Genomic DNA, 13586 nt, shown 5'->3' with positions numbered 1-13586 from the left:
GCCAGCATTTTGGTCGCTTTACTAGCCGCAGCATCGGATTATCACAGAACACATTCCAGTACTTGAATACAAAACCTTCCTCTTTTATCATCAGGATATATTTCAATTGATCTCCAGTGTTACTATTTTTTTTTCATGTACATTTGGTATGGGTGTGTAGGCTGAGAAATTCACCTGCATGAACCCCAACTTCAGCACTACCTCCAGATTTCTGAAGTGCCTTGGATGATCTAAATAAGCAGCCCCAACCTGTTTAGCAGACATGCCACAATTTAGTCCCACATTCCTTTCCCAATGCGATTCCAATTCCCTTCCCCTGCCTAATCAGCTGCTCTGTTTTCTGCTCCCAGCCCTCCCAGCATAATCTACCCCTCTGCTTTCTGCTTGCTCCCCTTTTGCTCCCTGCCCAATTTGCTGCTTTGGTTTCTGCTCCCTGCCCTATCTGCCACTGTGCTGCGTGTCCCTTTCCTGATTTGCCACATGACATGCACAGAAGCTGCCTGTACCAGCTGTGGCATTCGGGCCACAGGTCAGCCACTCCTGATTAAATGATATCCTAGATGTTCTTTCCACGAGTTTCAGTGATTCTAAGAGTAGTGAAATGACATGTCCTTGTCTAGAACAGCAGTGGGCAATTATTTTGGCTGGAGGGCCCCTTAACAAGTTTTGGTGAGCTGTCACATAAATCTTTCAAAAGATACCATTTTAACAAATTATAGATAAGAAATTAACCATATACTAAAAATTGAACATCTATTGTAACATATGTTAATTTTATTTAAAAAATCATTTTGTCATGGTTTGTGTGTTTCTGAGTACTGTATGTAACAGCGCGGGGTCCTAGGGGTGGCCGTGATCTCCCCTAGTGCCCCCTGCTGTGCCAAGGTGGTGTTACAGCACCCTCACATCTTGCCCACCACGTCTTTGATGTCAACCATGTATAAGGGAGGCTGCCTTTTGTCCCCTCTGACACGGTGCTCTGGTGTTTCTTGGTCCCTGTTCTATTTTGGGTGACTCAGTGCACCCAAGCCTTATGGGCTGTGCATGGCTCCAGCCACCCCTGTACCATGCCCCAAGCCTCGCAGATGTACCAGACGTTATTTGGTTGATTTCACTCTCCGCGCCCCGCTGGCGCTCTCTGGCTTGTCCCGCAGCCTGCGCCCCACTGGCACTCTCTGGCTTGTCCCGCAGCCTGCGCCCCACTGGCACTCTCTGGCTTGTCCCCTTTTTTTCTGGGGCTTCTCATGCTGCCCCCTCGTTGGGGCTGCTGCCACCTTGGGGCTGAGGTGGCCATAGCCATGCCTGGCCCCAAATCTCCTCCTCAGGGTCTCGAACCCCCTGCAGGGCTCAGGCGGCCTCAGCCTTACCTGACCTCTGATTCTTTGCTCCCCTTTTCAGGGCTGGAGTCAGTGCACCCCTGAATGCTGCACCTTCTCTGGTGCTGGAGTCCCCACGCTACTGTGGAGCCCCTATGAGGCCTCCAGTCTTACAACAACAAAAACAATAACACAAGCCCCTGGGCTATAATACAAAGCCAAACCGCTCGGCTAACCGCCTTTGAGTCGCCCTCCGCGTGTGCTCCATCCTTCGTTAGTACAAGCAACTGTTCGCATTCAGGCCTTTCTCTCTTGCTTAGTCAGGCAGTACTCCTTCTTCTTGGCTGCCAGCTTACAGAGACTCTCGCAGCCTCCAGTCTGTGTTTTATAGTAGTCAGCCCTGCCCCTTCCGGTCAGCTGACTCACCAGGTTTGGGCCCTTAGCTCCTCTTGGTTCCCCCTAGCAACCAGCACCTGAGCCCATACTGCTGCTTTTCAAGTAGCAGGCACCTTAGTGCCCCGCTATACTGTATATAGAGGTGATTGCATAATAGCTGAAAATAAAGTCTTAGTTTTGTATAGTCTATGAGGAGGGGTTTAGGAGGTGGTGTGGGTGTGGAGAGGGTGTGTGGGAGAGTGAGTATGTGGGGGTGTGTGTGGAGGGGTGCACATCTGTGTAGGGGCTGCCTACACGCCAGGTCTTTGGAGCCAGCCAGGGGGGTGAGAAGGAGGGAGCAGGGGTGCATGCAGCAATTCTCAGCCAGGTGGTATGGTGCAGATACAGTCTGCCCCCCCACATCTAGTCCACTGGCTGCCCCATGGCACTCCGCATGGGGCCAAGCCCTGCCTGCTTCTGCCTGGGGTAGCCTGTGTCATACACATGCCTGCACCCACCCCATATCAACCAGAAAGCACCGCCCTAGCCCTAGTTCTGGCCAGTGTGTGCAACTTCCCAGCAAGGCTGCTGCTGCAGCCACTCAGGTACTGCAGGGCTCCCCCTTGTCTCCAGTGGCTCCTCCTTCTCTTACTGCCCCTGCTGTGCCACTTCAAGCAGCAGATAGTACAAGAAAGGGAAGTGGCCATGGGGACATGTGTTGGGTACCACATGCCCAGCCAGGTGGAGGGAAGCTGCACCTGAGCAGCTCCTGGCCCGGTGCAAGGGACTTCAGCTCCAGTTCCTGGCCACCTTCCACTCACTCAGCAACCTGGTGCGATAGTCAGCCACCTGTGGGCAGCTGAGTGGGTGGAAGGTAGCCTGTAGCTGGACCCCTGTGTGCTGGGGCAGGAGCCACCCGGCTGCAGCTACCCCACACCTGGCTAGGTGGGTGGTGCCTCTCATGTGTCCCATGGCCACCGCCACTGCCTCCTACCACTACCTACTGCCCAGAGAAGTGGAGCAGGGGCAGGAAGAGAAGGAACCGCTGGAGGCAGAGGCAGCTGGGCAGTACTTGGGTGGCTGTAGCCATACTGGGAGCATCTCTGCTAGGAAGTTGTGCATGCTGGCCAGGGCTGAGGCTGTCAGCAGGAGTATGGTATGGGATGCTCTGGGTGGAAGCCAGTAGGACTTGGCCCCATTCAGAGTGCTGGGGGGCCAGTCACAGGCCAGATATAGTCAATTGGCAGGCACCTACCCATAGGCCAGATCCAGTCAGTTGATGGGTTGAATCTGCCTCACCCACCCCAGTCTAGAAGCTACACAAGCCAGTAATAGCCTAAACTACTGCCAGCATGTTATTAATATATATTGCAAATACCAATGCTGATTTACATAGCTAAGTAATTTTTACAGCTAATGTGGAATTCATCCAGTAGTACCGTGGTGATAAAAGGTCCTAAGGGTAAGGAAATATTTATAATTCTGTTGCACAGCATGTCAAGCATGATTCCACATTTAAAATTACATAGCATTGTACAGGCTATCACAGAGAAAGAGTTCATGAGAAAAGGCCAGTGGATCCGTGACTATGAAGTCCATGTGGTTGGGTAGCAGTGACTGAGAGATTGTGCAGCTGGCCTGTATTCTTGCTAATTAGATCATAAGAGTCTGTATCACATCCCCAAACTAACTTAGTTCCTTGTACTTGGACTTTGTTTGGCAACCATGAATTTTACCCCCATGAATAAATAGTATTCAGTTGAGTGTTGTGTAAGAAACAATGGTATCGGAACTAGTGTGTATCATTTTGAAATAAGTAGTATATTAAATTTGTTCTGCAGGCATCATCTCAGCTTGGAAAGCTGATTCATTCTTTGGAAACTAATGAACCTCAAAATACAGACCTTCACTTTCAGAAAATCTGTGTGGTCAGTAGATTGGTAAGCATATTGTGTAAGAACTGATGAAAGTTATGGGTGTGATCCAATTTGATTTCAGAAGTACTTACATTTAGATATCTCAGTGACTAAAATCTGGGCACTAAGCCAGGAGAACGATCAAAATTGACTGACCATAGGCAACCGAATATTATCTACAGTCAACAAGGAAAGCTGGAAAATAGCCTAGGAAGTTCAGAGGCACCTAAAGTAGCCAGAGGGCAATGCTAATCAGAGGGGTATGTTTGAACTTCCTGTCCCTCTCAGGAGCTCAGTCACCTGCATTCTCCTTGAATCCATTCTGCCTAGTCCTCTTTCTGATGTAGGCACCTACCACAGCCATTCAACTTTGAATTCAGAATATTTACAGCTGCTCATGCTGGGCCATTGGGAAACCAGTAATGTAAAAATTAAGGTGGCCAAAAGCACAGGAAATGAGGGGCAATCCCTTTATAATTTAGTGTTCATGACACTCTCAGAAGCACTGGGCAGAGTCCTCAGTTTCAGTTCCTTCTGGTAGGGTTATTTTCTGTTTTTTAACAAACAGCTATCTAATGCAGGGGTGGGCAAAATATGGCCTGCAGGCCTGATCTGACACACCAAGGGATTTTATCTGACCCACAGCATGCCCTTTGGCCCCGTCTGGCCCAGACATGGGAGACAGCATGGGCTGTGGTTTGTGCAGCTGGTCCCACTATCCCCAGGTATGTGGTGGGGCAAGGGTGGCACAGCAGTCGGACTCCACTTTCTGGCAGCTTTTGCATCAGCTCCTGGCTGCTGCTGATAGTGTCACCATCACTGCCAGACCTGGCCCACTGCCCAGGCACCCTGGCCTGTCTGCTTCACACCTACCAGATAGCATCAATTGCCACCAGCTTGCCAGGCCAGCTCAGCACTCCCCTTCTCCACACCCCACTCCCTCCCAGCCCGCAACAGCTTACCGAAATTCCAAAAGTGGCCCCCCAGCCAAAATAATCACCCATCCCTGATCTAATGTAAAATGCATAAATAGCTCTGGCAGCAGAGACTGACATAGTTCTGGCAGGAGGTGCACTGACATGCTGGTGTGGTCAGAGAGCTCACTGCACATGCATCACACAACCAGAGTGGGGTGCAACCATGCCACCACCACAACCCCATGGGTCCTCACCTGTATATATAAATGTGAAATTAATGTTTCTTTTCTGTATACTGCTTTGCTTAGTAATCTATCCATTGTGAATTTTGTTGCTTTCAGTGTGGCAAAAATCAACGTATCTTACAGAAAATATATCGATTCGTTGAACATTCAGCTATGAAATTAATAATGCCAGAGGTTGATTTTGCCAATGAGCTGGGATATCAACTGATCCTTCAAGGGAAATGGAAAGATGCTTCTGTGTGGTTTGGAAAATCTATACAGCTGGATGAAAGCAGTGTAGATGCATTAACAGGTGCATTTTCTGTTCTTTTTTTTTAAGATAAGTGAAAATTTTAAGCACTTAGGGGGTTGCCTATCTCTGTTCTAGCAGTTTCCAAACATAAAAAACTGCTAGAACAGAGATAGGCAAACCCAAACACATGCCAATTAGTGGCATGCAGAGACATTTTCCTGGCATTTTCATTGGCATGCCAGGAGATGTGTGAGGAAATGGTTTAAAAAAAAAAAAAGATTTTTAAGGTGCTACTCCAGGCTCTCTAGATCAGCCACAGGTCCCAGCATCGTGGTAAACACCAAGGGTGAAGTCACGAGAACACATGCAAGGATGCATCTGCATTCTGCTGCCTTGTCCCCAGGCTGTGCTCTCCAGCATCACACAGCCCATGAGAGCCAGAATACACCCCCTTCCCACCATGGGACTGGGCCACACACCCTCCCTTCACATCTAGATCAGGGCCGGGCCATGCCCCCTTCCCGTCCCCTCTTTCCCACCGCATGTAGGAGTGGTTGGGGCTGGGCTATGCTCCTACACCTCCTCTGGGTTGGGCCACAGCCTCTTCTTCCCTCTTGCTCCCTGTGGAGCCAGGTTGGGGCTGGGCCACTCCCTTCACCCCAGGGCCAGGTTGGGACTGGCCACACCCCCTTTCCTACACAGGTCCAACCCATGCCCCTTCCCCTGCAGGGCTGGCTTGAGGCCAGGCTGTTCCCTACGCTCCTCTGTCTGGCCAAATGGTGCCCACCATGCCTGCCCCGGGTGCTGGATGAAGATCACTGGCCAAATCCAGCCCAATGGCAGATGGGGTACTGTCCATTTGACCCTCAGGAAGAAAAGGTTAAGCACCACTGGATTAGAGGACTGAGAACATGTAGGATGAATGCATGCCCCCAACCAACATTGCTAATCAACAGAATCTAAGATCATGCTTAATTGGATATATGTGAATAAAACAGCTTAAACTATCATATTAACTATAAAGTAAGTAGTGATTGAGCCTACATTTATTTTTTGTTGTCTTAGCACTTTATGCATGACTGTATTAGTTTCATTGAATTACAGGAATTATTTGGTGCCAGGTTTTGGAAGGGAAGTTTGAAGAAGCAGAGCACCAGCTGGAATTTCTGAAAGAAATTCAGAAGTCTATTGAAAGAACTGCAGTAAGATATATAAATGCGATTTCTTATTTTAATTATTTGTGTTTTTCATTTCTACACACTTCAAGCAGATTGAACATCACTATTATTAAAAATACTGGAGCAGTTCTGCTCACCTATGTTGATATCAAATCAGTGAATTCATTGACTTCAAAATCATTCCCCCAAACTCTTTAAAAATAGATTAATTGAATCTTCATAGCCAAACATCCTCAAAATCTTCCCCACCATATCATTTTTCTGAAGTAAAACAGGAAAATCTTCTGTATCTTAAAGGATCCTCTGGAGTTTACTGAATCTTGACTCTGGCAGACTGAAGTAAGAAAAAAAATTCCAGAGTCAAGGACCACTAATGGAAACTACTCCAAATTCCTCCAATTTAACCAGGGGTTTATTAGTACCAACCTAGTCTTAAGCAATTAATATCCAGAAATTACACAAATACATTTATAAAATTGGACTTGCTGCTTAACAAGAGGACCACATTCTGCTCTAGCTACCATTTCTGAATAGTTTGGAGGTAAAATCTCACGATTGTACAGGTCACTGATCACATTGGGTCTAGCAAATTACTTAAGTGCTTTTAACTTCTGATTTAGCAGTGTTTTACACTTTATTTTTATTTTCAGAAGCGCCAATGTTTATGCAGGTTATGGGGGAAGTGAAGAATTGGGCCACATATAGACGAGTGCTGAGAGAGATCCATGTACGAAACATATAATTTGATATTCACAAGACATAAGTGGCATACAGCTACCTTCAGATGATCACTGTACTAGCACTGAAATCTGGAGCTGTGTGCAGTCTTCAGGCAGAATTTCACCCAGTTTGCTCACCCTAAATTCTAAAATATAGAATTATCCTTCTTACAGGTCCTAATTTATCTTCAGGCAGTTATTGTTTCAAAGAAAAACAAGAATGAACAGGTTGCCATTGCTCTTTTGAATGAAGCTGCAGAACTTCATTTTTCTGCCTTGCACGGCCTTCCTTTGAGTATGGAATATTATGAAAAATTAAATCCCATGTTTTTGATTGAAATTGTAAAGGAGTATTTGGTCTTCTGTCCCAAACAGGTAGGGAATATTTTAGATTAAATATTTAGTGTTCATTTCTTCCTGCTTTATATTTAATACTGGTGTTGTTAGTTACAAATCTAAATATTAAATCTCTCCATATTACATTTCTCTTGCATAACTTCTCTTGCTTTTACTGGGGTGCATATGTAGAAACAGAGGGGGGTTAGACACTAATTGATTTTCCTTTTGAAAGTGTGGGCTGTATAATACAGTTCTGGAAATAAGTAATAAGGACATTTTATTCTTAATTTTTCATAGCCTCGGTCACCTGGTCAAATTATATCTCCTATTCTTAAGCAAGCATCTATAATTTTGAATTCAGTGGTTAAAGCTGTCCCTGGCATGATGGAGCCTCTCTATCTAATGGCTCAAGTTAAATATTTATCAGGTAAGTCAGGGTCATACTCTCAAATACAATGAAAAAGGAAATTCTAATGAATTAACAGTATAAACACTTTCAGAAATTCAGATTCAACAGTTATTTCTTCTTGAAATTAAGATTTCATATTGCTCTTTTAAAAATAATTGTTAATTGTTGGTTTTCTTTATGTCCTTCAGTTTATTCAATGAAATTGCATTAAACCAACAATTTTAAAACATAGATTTTTTTACATTTGTTTATGCAAGTGGTGGTTTTCAAGACACAAATAGCAAATTGTTTAGAAAACTATATCTTTGAAACTAGCCATGGGCCAATGATGAAACTGGCAGGGAAGAAACACAGTGATGGAGAATATTAACATTATTGGGATCAAACTAGTCATTGTTACTTCTCAAAACAGAAAAGAAACTTTTGGATCTAGTAAAAAGATTGCTGCTTCATTCTCAACTAGATGCCCATTGATCCTGTTGGCACAGGTCCCAGATAAGAATTTTGTCCTCCAGTAGCTCCATTACACAGATGTTTTTCAGAACTTTCAAGAATCAGTGGGCCAAGTGTCACAGTTGCTTCAAATCAGTGAGCTTGCACACAGACTAGCTGACATCACGCATCACTGCAGCCCAAGCTATGAGGCTATCATGGATTCTGACAAAACAGTTTGGGAGATGCTGGCTACTTTTCCTTCAACTGCTAAAAGGATGGGCAAAAATGATCATCTAAAGGGGCAAAGTATTTGTATCCCTACCATGTATCATCTTCCCTTGGTGGTGACTACTGCTCATGAGCAAGCTGAGGTCAACCCCAAAAGAAGCCTAATATTTTGGACTTAATCAGAAGAAAGTCATTCTTCTACTAAGAAAGTCACTCTTCTATTAAGTTCCTGTTTAGCATAGTGAAGTATCAAGCTCTCCTCACCAGATATGCCTTCCACATCTGCAAATGTGTCCTATTCAAAATGGGAAAAACCTCCCATCCTTAGTTGAGGGGCAGTTGGTCACTTAGACTTGCCTAGAAACAGTCTTGAATGTCATCAACACTGCCTCAGGATCCATGGCTACAGCAGTGATATGCAAATTTTCCTGGTTATGAGGTTTGGCTTTCCGAAAGGAGTCTGGAGTCCAGAATGTGTTAAGACCTTCTGTTTGAGAGCTGAGAACTGTTCAGCATAAGAACTGACAGAACTACCTTACACTCCCTCAGATTTTATTAACCAGTTCCAAAGAGAAAGCTAAAATAGCAGGAGTATCTCAGGCATAGACAGTTCAGTGCCTTCAGTTGCTATCTTAAGTTCAAGATGGTAATCGTAGTAGCTATCATACCATTTCAGCAGGAAGGGGGCTAGTTTGCCCCCCTTGATTAGAAGATGCATATTTCCTTAAGTCCACAAGGAAAACCTTATGAAGAATGTCTTCTTGTATTTGGAAGCTTGTCTAACTCTATCCAAACTATGCCGTTGGTCCAATAAAAGATATCATCCAAAGAAATCCCTGCCTGTTGCTTATGCTTATGCCTACTTTTATGACAGGGCATGCCAGACTTCATTTGAGATGTATGCAGTTCTGGTTGCAAACTATATATAGTCTGGGAAAACATCCAATAAGCAAGACAGAAGATCCCCCACCTAGTTCAGTTTTGCCTCTTTTGGTGTAAAGACCCCTGGCACTTGTTGCTTTCACTCAGCAATCTCAAGATTCCTTAATGAGAAAACATAATAGTCACTGTTTTGAGCCCATGGCAACATGTTCTCTGTTTCGCCTTTCCAAGGGAATAACTTGACAATTTGGTAAGAAAGATAGGTGAGATCCAAACCATCATCCTGCCTATACAGTCTTTTACCCAGACAAGTTGTCATAAAGATTAATTCAAAGTTTTGCCAGAAGTGGCTACTGCTTTCCACCTTTAGCCAGAAAAAAACATGTTCTTTTCCAAGCCTCGTGCCTTCTGAACTTAAATATCCTTCCCTTTCTTAGGGCTATTTATCTGCCTGTGATAATTTTAATTTCCCCTGTGAAATGCCAAGATCCCAGTATGTATGCACTAATGTCATGGCAGCCACTGTAGGGATGCATACATAGGCAATCACTGCAAGGGAAAAAGAGAAGTTACCAGGAATTGAAGTTTTTCAAGATGTATTGTCCATACACACATCTTCATCCCACCCTTTGTTTGAATTACAAGCAATATCTAAAACCGAAGAACAGAAACTACACCATCTTTTCTTCCCTTAGTATGGGGCAAAAGAAAAAGAAGAGTTTTAAGTGTGCTTTACATATACTAATAAAGGCTAAAGTCTTCAATCAAGAGCCTTGGGCATTTTTGCAATTCACTTGTTGTGAAGTTGTGAAGGACTCTAATTTTTAGCAATTAACTTCTCTTTTCTTTGGATGAGAGGGCTTGTCTGACTGATGACCCCCTACCAATCTGAGAACAAAACAGAGGAGGGAAGTACTTGCCATGTCTGTATAGTCAGTAAAAACTACAATCAGAATGCTGAAGAGTCCTACAGAATACATCTGACAAGGTGACACTTTGAACATTTTCTGTACATCACATTGTTTTTATTTTAATCAGTCATTCTTAGGAGTTATATACTTTTTAGGTTTATAGGCTGTGGCCTTTTCACATACCAAACACTGACAGCATCACAACACATATGTCTACTATTACATTACTAGAATATTTGTGTTGCTTATTTGAGACTGTCCTTAAGATATGCAAGTCAAGGACAATTAAAATGGTCATTTGTTTTGCAGGAGAATTAGAAAATGCACAAGGTACACTGCAGCGCTGTCTGGATTTAGATCCTACCTCAGCAGACGTCCATCTTCTAATGGCCCAGATCTATCTATCTCACGGAAACTTTAAAGAATGTTCATATTCATTGGAGGTGGGGGTTAGTCACAATTTTCAGGTGAGAACTATTAATGAATAAAAAAAACATTATATTGAAAGTACTTGTTCACAATATACAATCACGATGTCTGTTAATCGCGTATGTTACACAAAACATTCCCTTAGTTTCAGATCCAGAATTGGTTCCGTAGGCACCTACTCAGGATTTGGGCAGAATTTAGGTATTTAATCCCAGAAAGTAATCAGGATAAACCCTGTTCCAGCAAGCATAAATCACATTTTGGTGCCTGTTTTCATTAGATCCTCCATTTTTCACTATGGAGTAATCTAAGCACCTAGATTTAAGCTTTTGTCTATGCTCAGAAGCAATCCTGTTTGATCACTACCTCCTGTCTGATATTGTGTTCCAGATTAGCGTTTAGAAGGCACCTAACCTCTGCCTTCATCCCTGCTATTACAGGTAGATCTAACATTTTAGGCATATCTAACTCATACTGACAGCAGTGATTTCAGGTGCCTGTTGTGCATTGCTCTAGCCTTTCTTCAACAAAAGGGATGGATGGTTCCCTACCCAGCCTATTCTGTAGCCATGGCAAGTGAGATATGGGTTTGACTCTGTGGAGCCCCAAGTGAGGGGGTAGAGACATGGAACCCCAGTGAAGGGGTGAAAAACCAGAGGGCTGAGAGCCCAATATGTTTATATAGAGAGAGCACAATGACATGCTGCTCCAGGAAGGGAGTGAGAGTCCCCATGAGACCCTGAAACACCAGCTGTGGTGTGAGTCACCCCAGCTCCCACAACCTGGGAGTTACCCCTAGTAGGGGTCAGAAGGCAGACCCAAGAAAGTGAAGGGGCTAGTGGCAGAGGCCTGAGGTAGAATACCCTCGACTGGTCAGTGCTGGGGCCAGAACGAGAAAAGTCAAAAGGGCCAGGGGCCCACTGTGAAGAGTGTCCAGAGCTGAGGGCCTGGGGTCCCGACTGGCCTTGGCCAGGGCCTGCGTGGCCAAAGGTCCCAGGGGGATGACACCCAAGAAGGGAAATGGTTTCAGGGAGCCAGACAGCCCAAATGAAAGTGGGCCTGAATGGAGGGATCATAGAGGGGTCCTGATTGGAGGATTCTGGGTCCCAGTGTGGGGCTGGTGAGATCAACAGCTGGATGCAATCTGCAAGGCATGGGCTGCAGTGTAGGGAAGGTACGGAGCTGCAGATAGCCCGCTCTGGCATTGGGGCAAGAATGGGCAGCTTCCCACCATAATTAACATCTTAATTAATTAAGAACAAGGTGTGGCAAGTGAGTCAGGTGGGTGGCGTGCCCAAAGGCAAGTGAGAAACCTAGCACTGTGGCTAGGCAGGAAGCCCCAATTTGCCACACACTCCCTTCCCAAAGAGGATCTTGAACCTAAGTCTTATTTCCTGGGCAAGTGGTCTGACCACCAAACTAGTGTAGAAACAGTGGATATTGCTGCTGCTGCTGCTGCTACCAGTCAGTTAGTTTTCTACCCTGTGAGTTGGGTATTCTAGATTTCAAATGAATGCCAGCACTTAATGTGCAGCTTAACAGGCTTAACTAAACTCTGGAATGGAGTGGGAATTCATATAAGCCCCTTTGTATAGTGTTCTCTGTTGTGGTGTTTGGGTAGCCTCTTGCTTACTGTCACTTTTGGTGTTTATGCTGCTGGGGTCTGGGTTCTTTAAAAGGTGTATGTTCGAATCACATTGGGGTCACCAGTGGAATTTTGAGGCATGGGGGTGTTTGGATGGGACTTTGCTTATTGTCACTTTCCGTATTTAGGTTGCTGGGATTTGTGTGCTTTAAGAAGCTGTTGTCTTCAAGCATCCTCCTGAAGCCTGGGATGCAATTCACTAAGAGCAATTTACGTTTATATTCAGTGGAGAAAGCTTAGAGATTTATTTTCACTTGGACAGTACACCCACCTTGTGAAACTTGCCCATGACAAGTAGCAACACAGTTCATCAATTATGCTCCCTTAGGATGCTATGAAAAACAAAGATCGCAGCTCCTGTATTTATACCCAAAGTGCCCTAGTCTTGTGCCAGTGTTTATTAATCTTTTTCTTGTGATGTCCATTTCTGCTTGCCTGTTTTGTCATGTTCACACATATGCACCTAAGGTTCTTTTTATTTTTGCCTTAATTTATTTTTGCCTGCTTCTTCCTTCTCAGAATAGATTCTTTCTTATTAATGGGTTCTTACTTTTTACACTACTTCTCAAATCATTTAGCTACTGTCTTCTTTGGATCTCCTCCTTTGCTCATTAGTGTGCTTTTATTTGTTACCTTTCTTATGCAGGTTTCCCTTGCCAACCACAGTTTTGCCAACCACAGTTTTGTGTATCCACACTTAATATTCTATATACCATTTTGGCTACCATGATATACAGTTCTGAGTAATCATGGTTTTCTGTGGCTGCCCATCAGCCCACCACCTGCCATTTTCCCATAAGCCTTTTGCCTTACCAACCACGGTTTTGCCAACCATGGGAACTTTCAGGAACCTAATCCCAGCGGTTGGCGAGGGAAACCTGTAAAACCATTCAGTGGCCAGTGAAGCCTGCTCTTCCCAAGCACCTTTTCAGAGCCTTAGCTTAACTATAGCTTAGCTTACATTTCCTATGTAATAGTCCTAGACAACTTCCAGCTCACAAAATCTGTTTTCAGAAGCATCTAAGCCTCACCATTGACTATATTCCAGGGATTCCAGGCACGTGCACCTGGTCATTTGGGATTATGGTTCTTGGGCAAAACAATTAAGTGCAGAAGTCTCTTTTACCAAATTGGATCTGGCCTTTTTGCAGTACAGTCAAGTCATTTACATGCAGCAGAAGTGAAAATGCATATAAACCGATACTGGCACTAGGCACCGACACACACAGATACATCCTCTTCCTGTTTTTTTACTTTTGCATGTATATTTATGATTTCATAGATTTCATAGACATTAGGGCTGGAAGGGACCTCGGGAGATCATCGAGTCCAGCTCCCTGCCCAAAGGGCAGGAAGTCAGCTGGGGTCATAGGATCCCAGCAAGATAAGCATCCAATTTACTCTTGAAGG

The 13586-nt window shown here is 44.5% G+C and overlaps 1 protein-coding gene and 1 long non-coding RNA gene across 4 annotated transcripts in view; one reads left to right on the top strand and one right to left on the bottom strand.

Annotated features, from left to right (window-relative positions):
- LOC109306654 overlaps nucleotides 1-11195 on the bottom strand; it is a 12212-nt gene extending 1017 nt beyond the window's left edge. Inside the window, exons 1-2 of the long non-coding RNA XR_002100069.1 lie at nucleotides 11185-11195; nucleotides 6701-6705 (exon numbers count right to left, since the gene is read on the bottom strand). This is a non-coding gene — a long non-coding RNA (uncharacterized LOC109306654). The remainder of the gene's footprint in view (nucleotides 1-6700; nucleotides 6706-11184) is intronic.
- The window catches only part of TTC21A (tetratricopeptide repeat domain 21A), a 69352-nt gene that overhangs the window by 14113 nt on the left and 41653 nt on the right, over nucleotides 1-13586 (top strand). For all 3 annotated transcript variants that reach the window (XM_019530162.1, XM_019530146.1, XM_019530154.1), the window contains exons 8-13: nucleotides 3533-3631; nucleotides 4866-5061; nucleotides 6106-6203; nucleotides 7073-7273; nucleotides 7535-7664; nucleotides 10412-10569. In XM_019530162.1, coding sequence (XP_019385707.1) covers nucleotides 3533-3631; nucleotides 4866-5061; nucleotides 6106-6203; nucleotides 7073-7273; nucleotides 7535-7664; nucleotides 10412-10569 — 882 coding nt within the window. The remainder of the gene's footprint in view (nucleotides 1-3532; nucleotides 3632-4865; nucleotides 5062-6105; nucleotides 6204-7072; nucleotides 7274-7534; nucleotides 7665-10411; nucleotides 10570-13586) is intronic.

This window comes from Crocodylus porosus, unplaced genomic scaffold (genome assembly GCF_001723895.1).
Source record: "Crocodylus porosus isolate Cpor-Errol unplaced genomic scaffold, CroPor_comp1, whole genome shotgun sequence".
NCBI classification, from domain to species: Eukaryota; Metazoa; Chordata; order Crocodylia; family Crocodylidae; genus Crocodylus; species Crocodylus porosus.
Note: the sequence above shows the minus strand (reverse complement) of the source record. Positions and strands in the feature narration are given on the sequence as shown.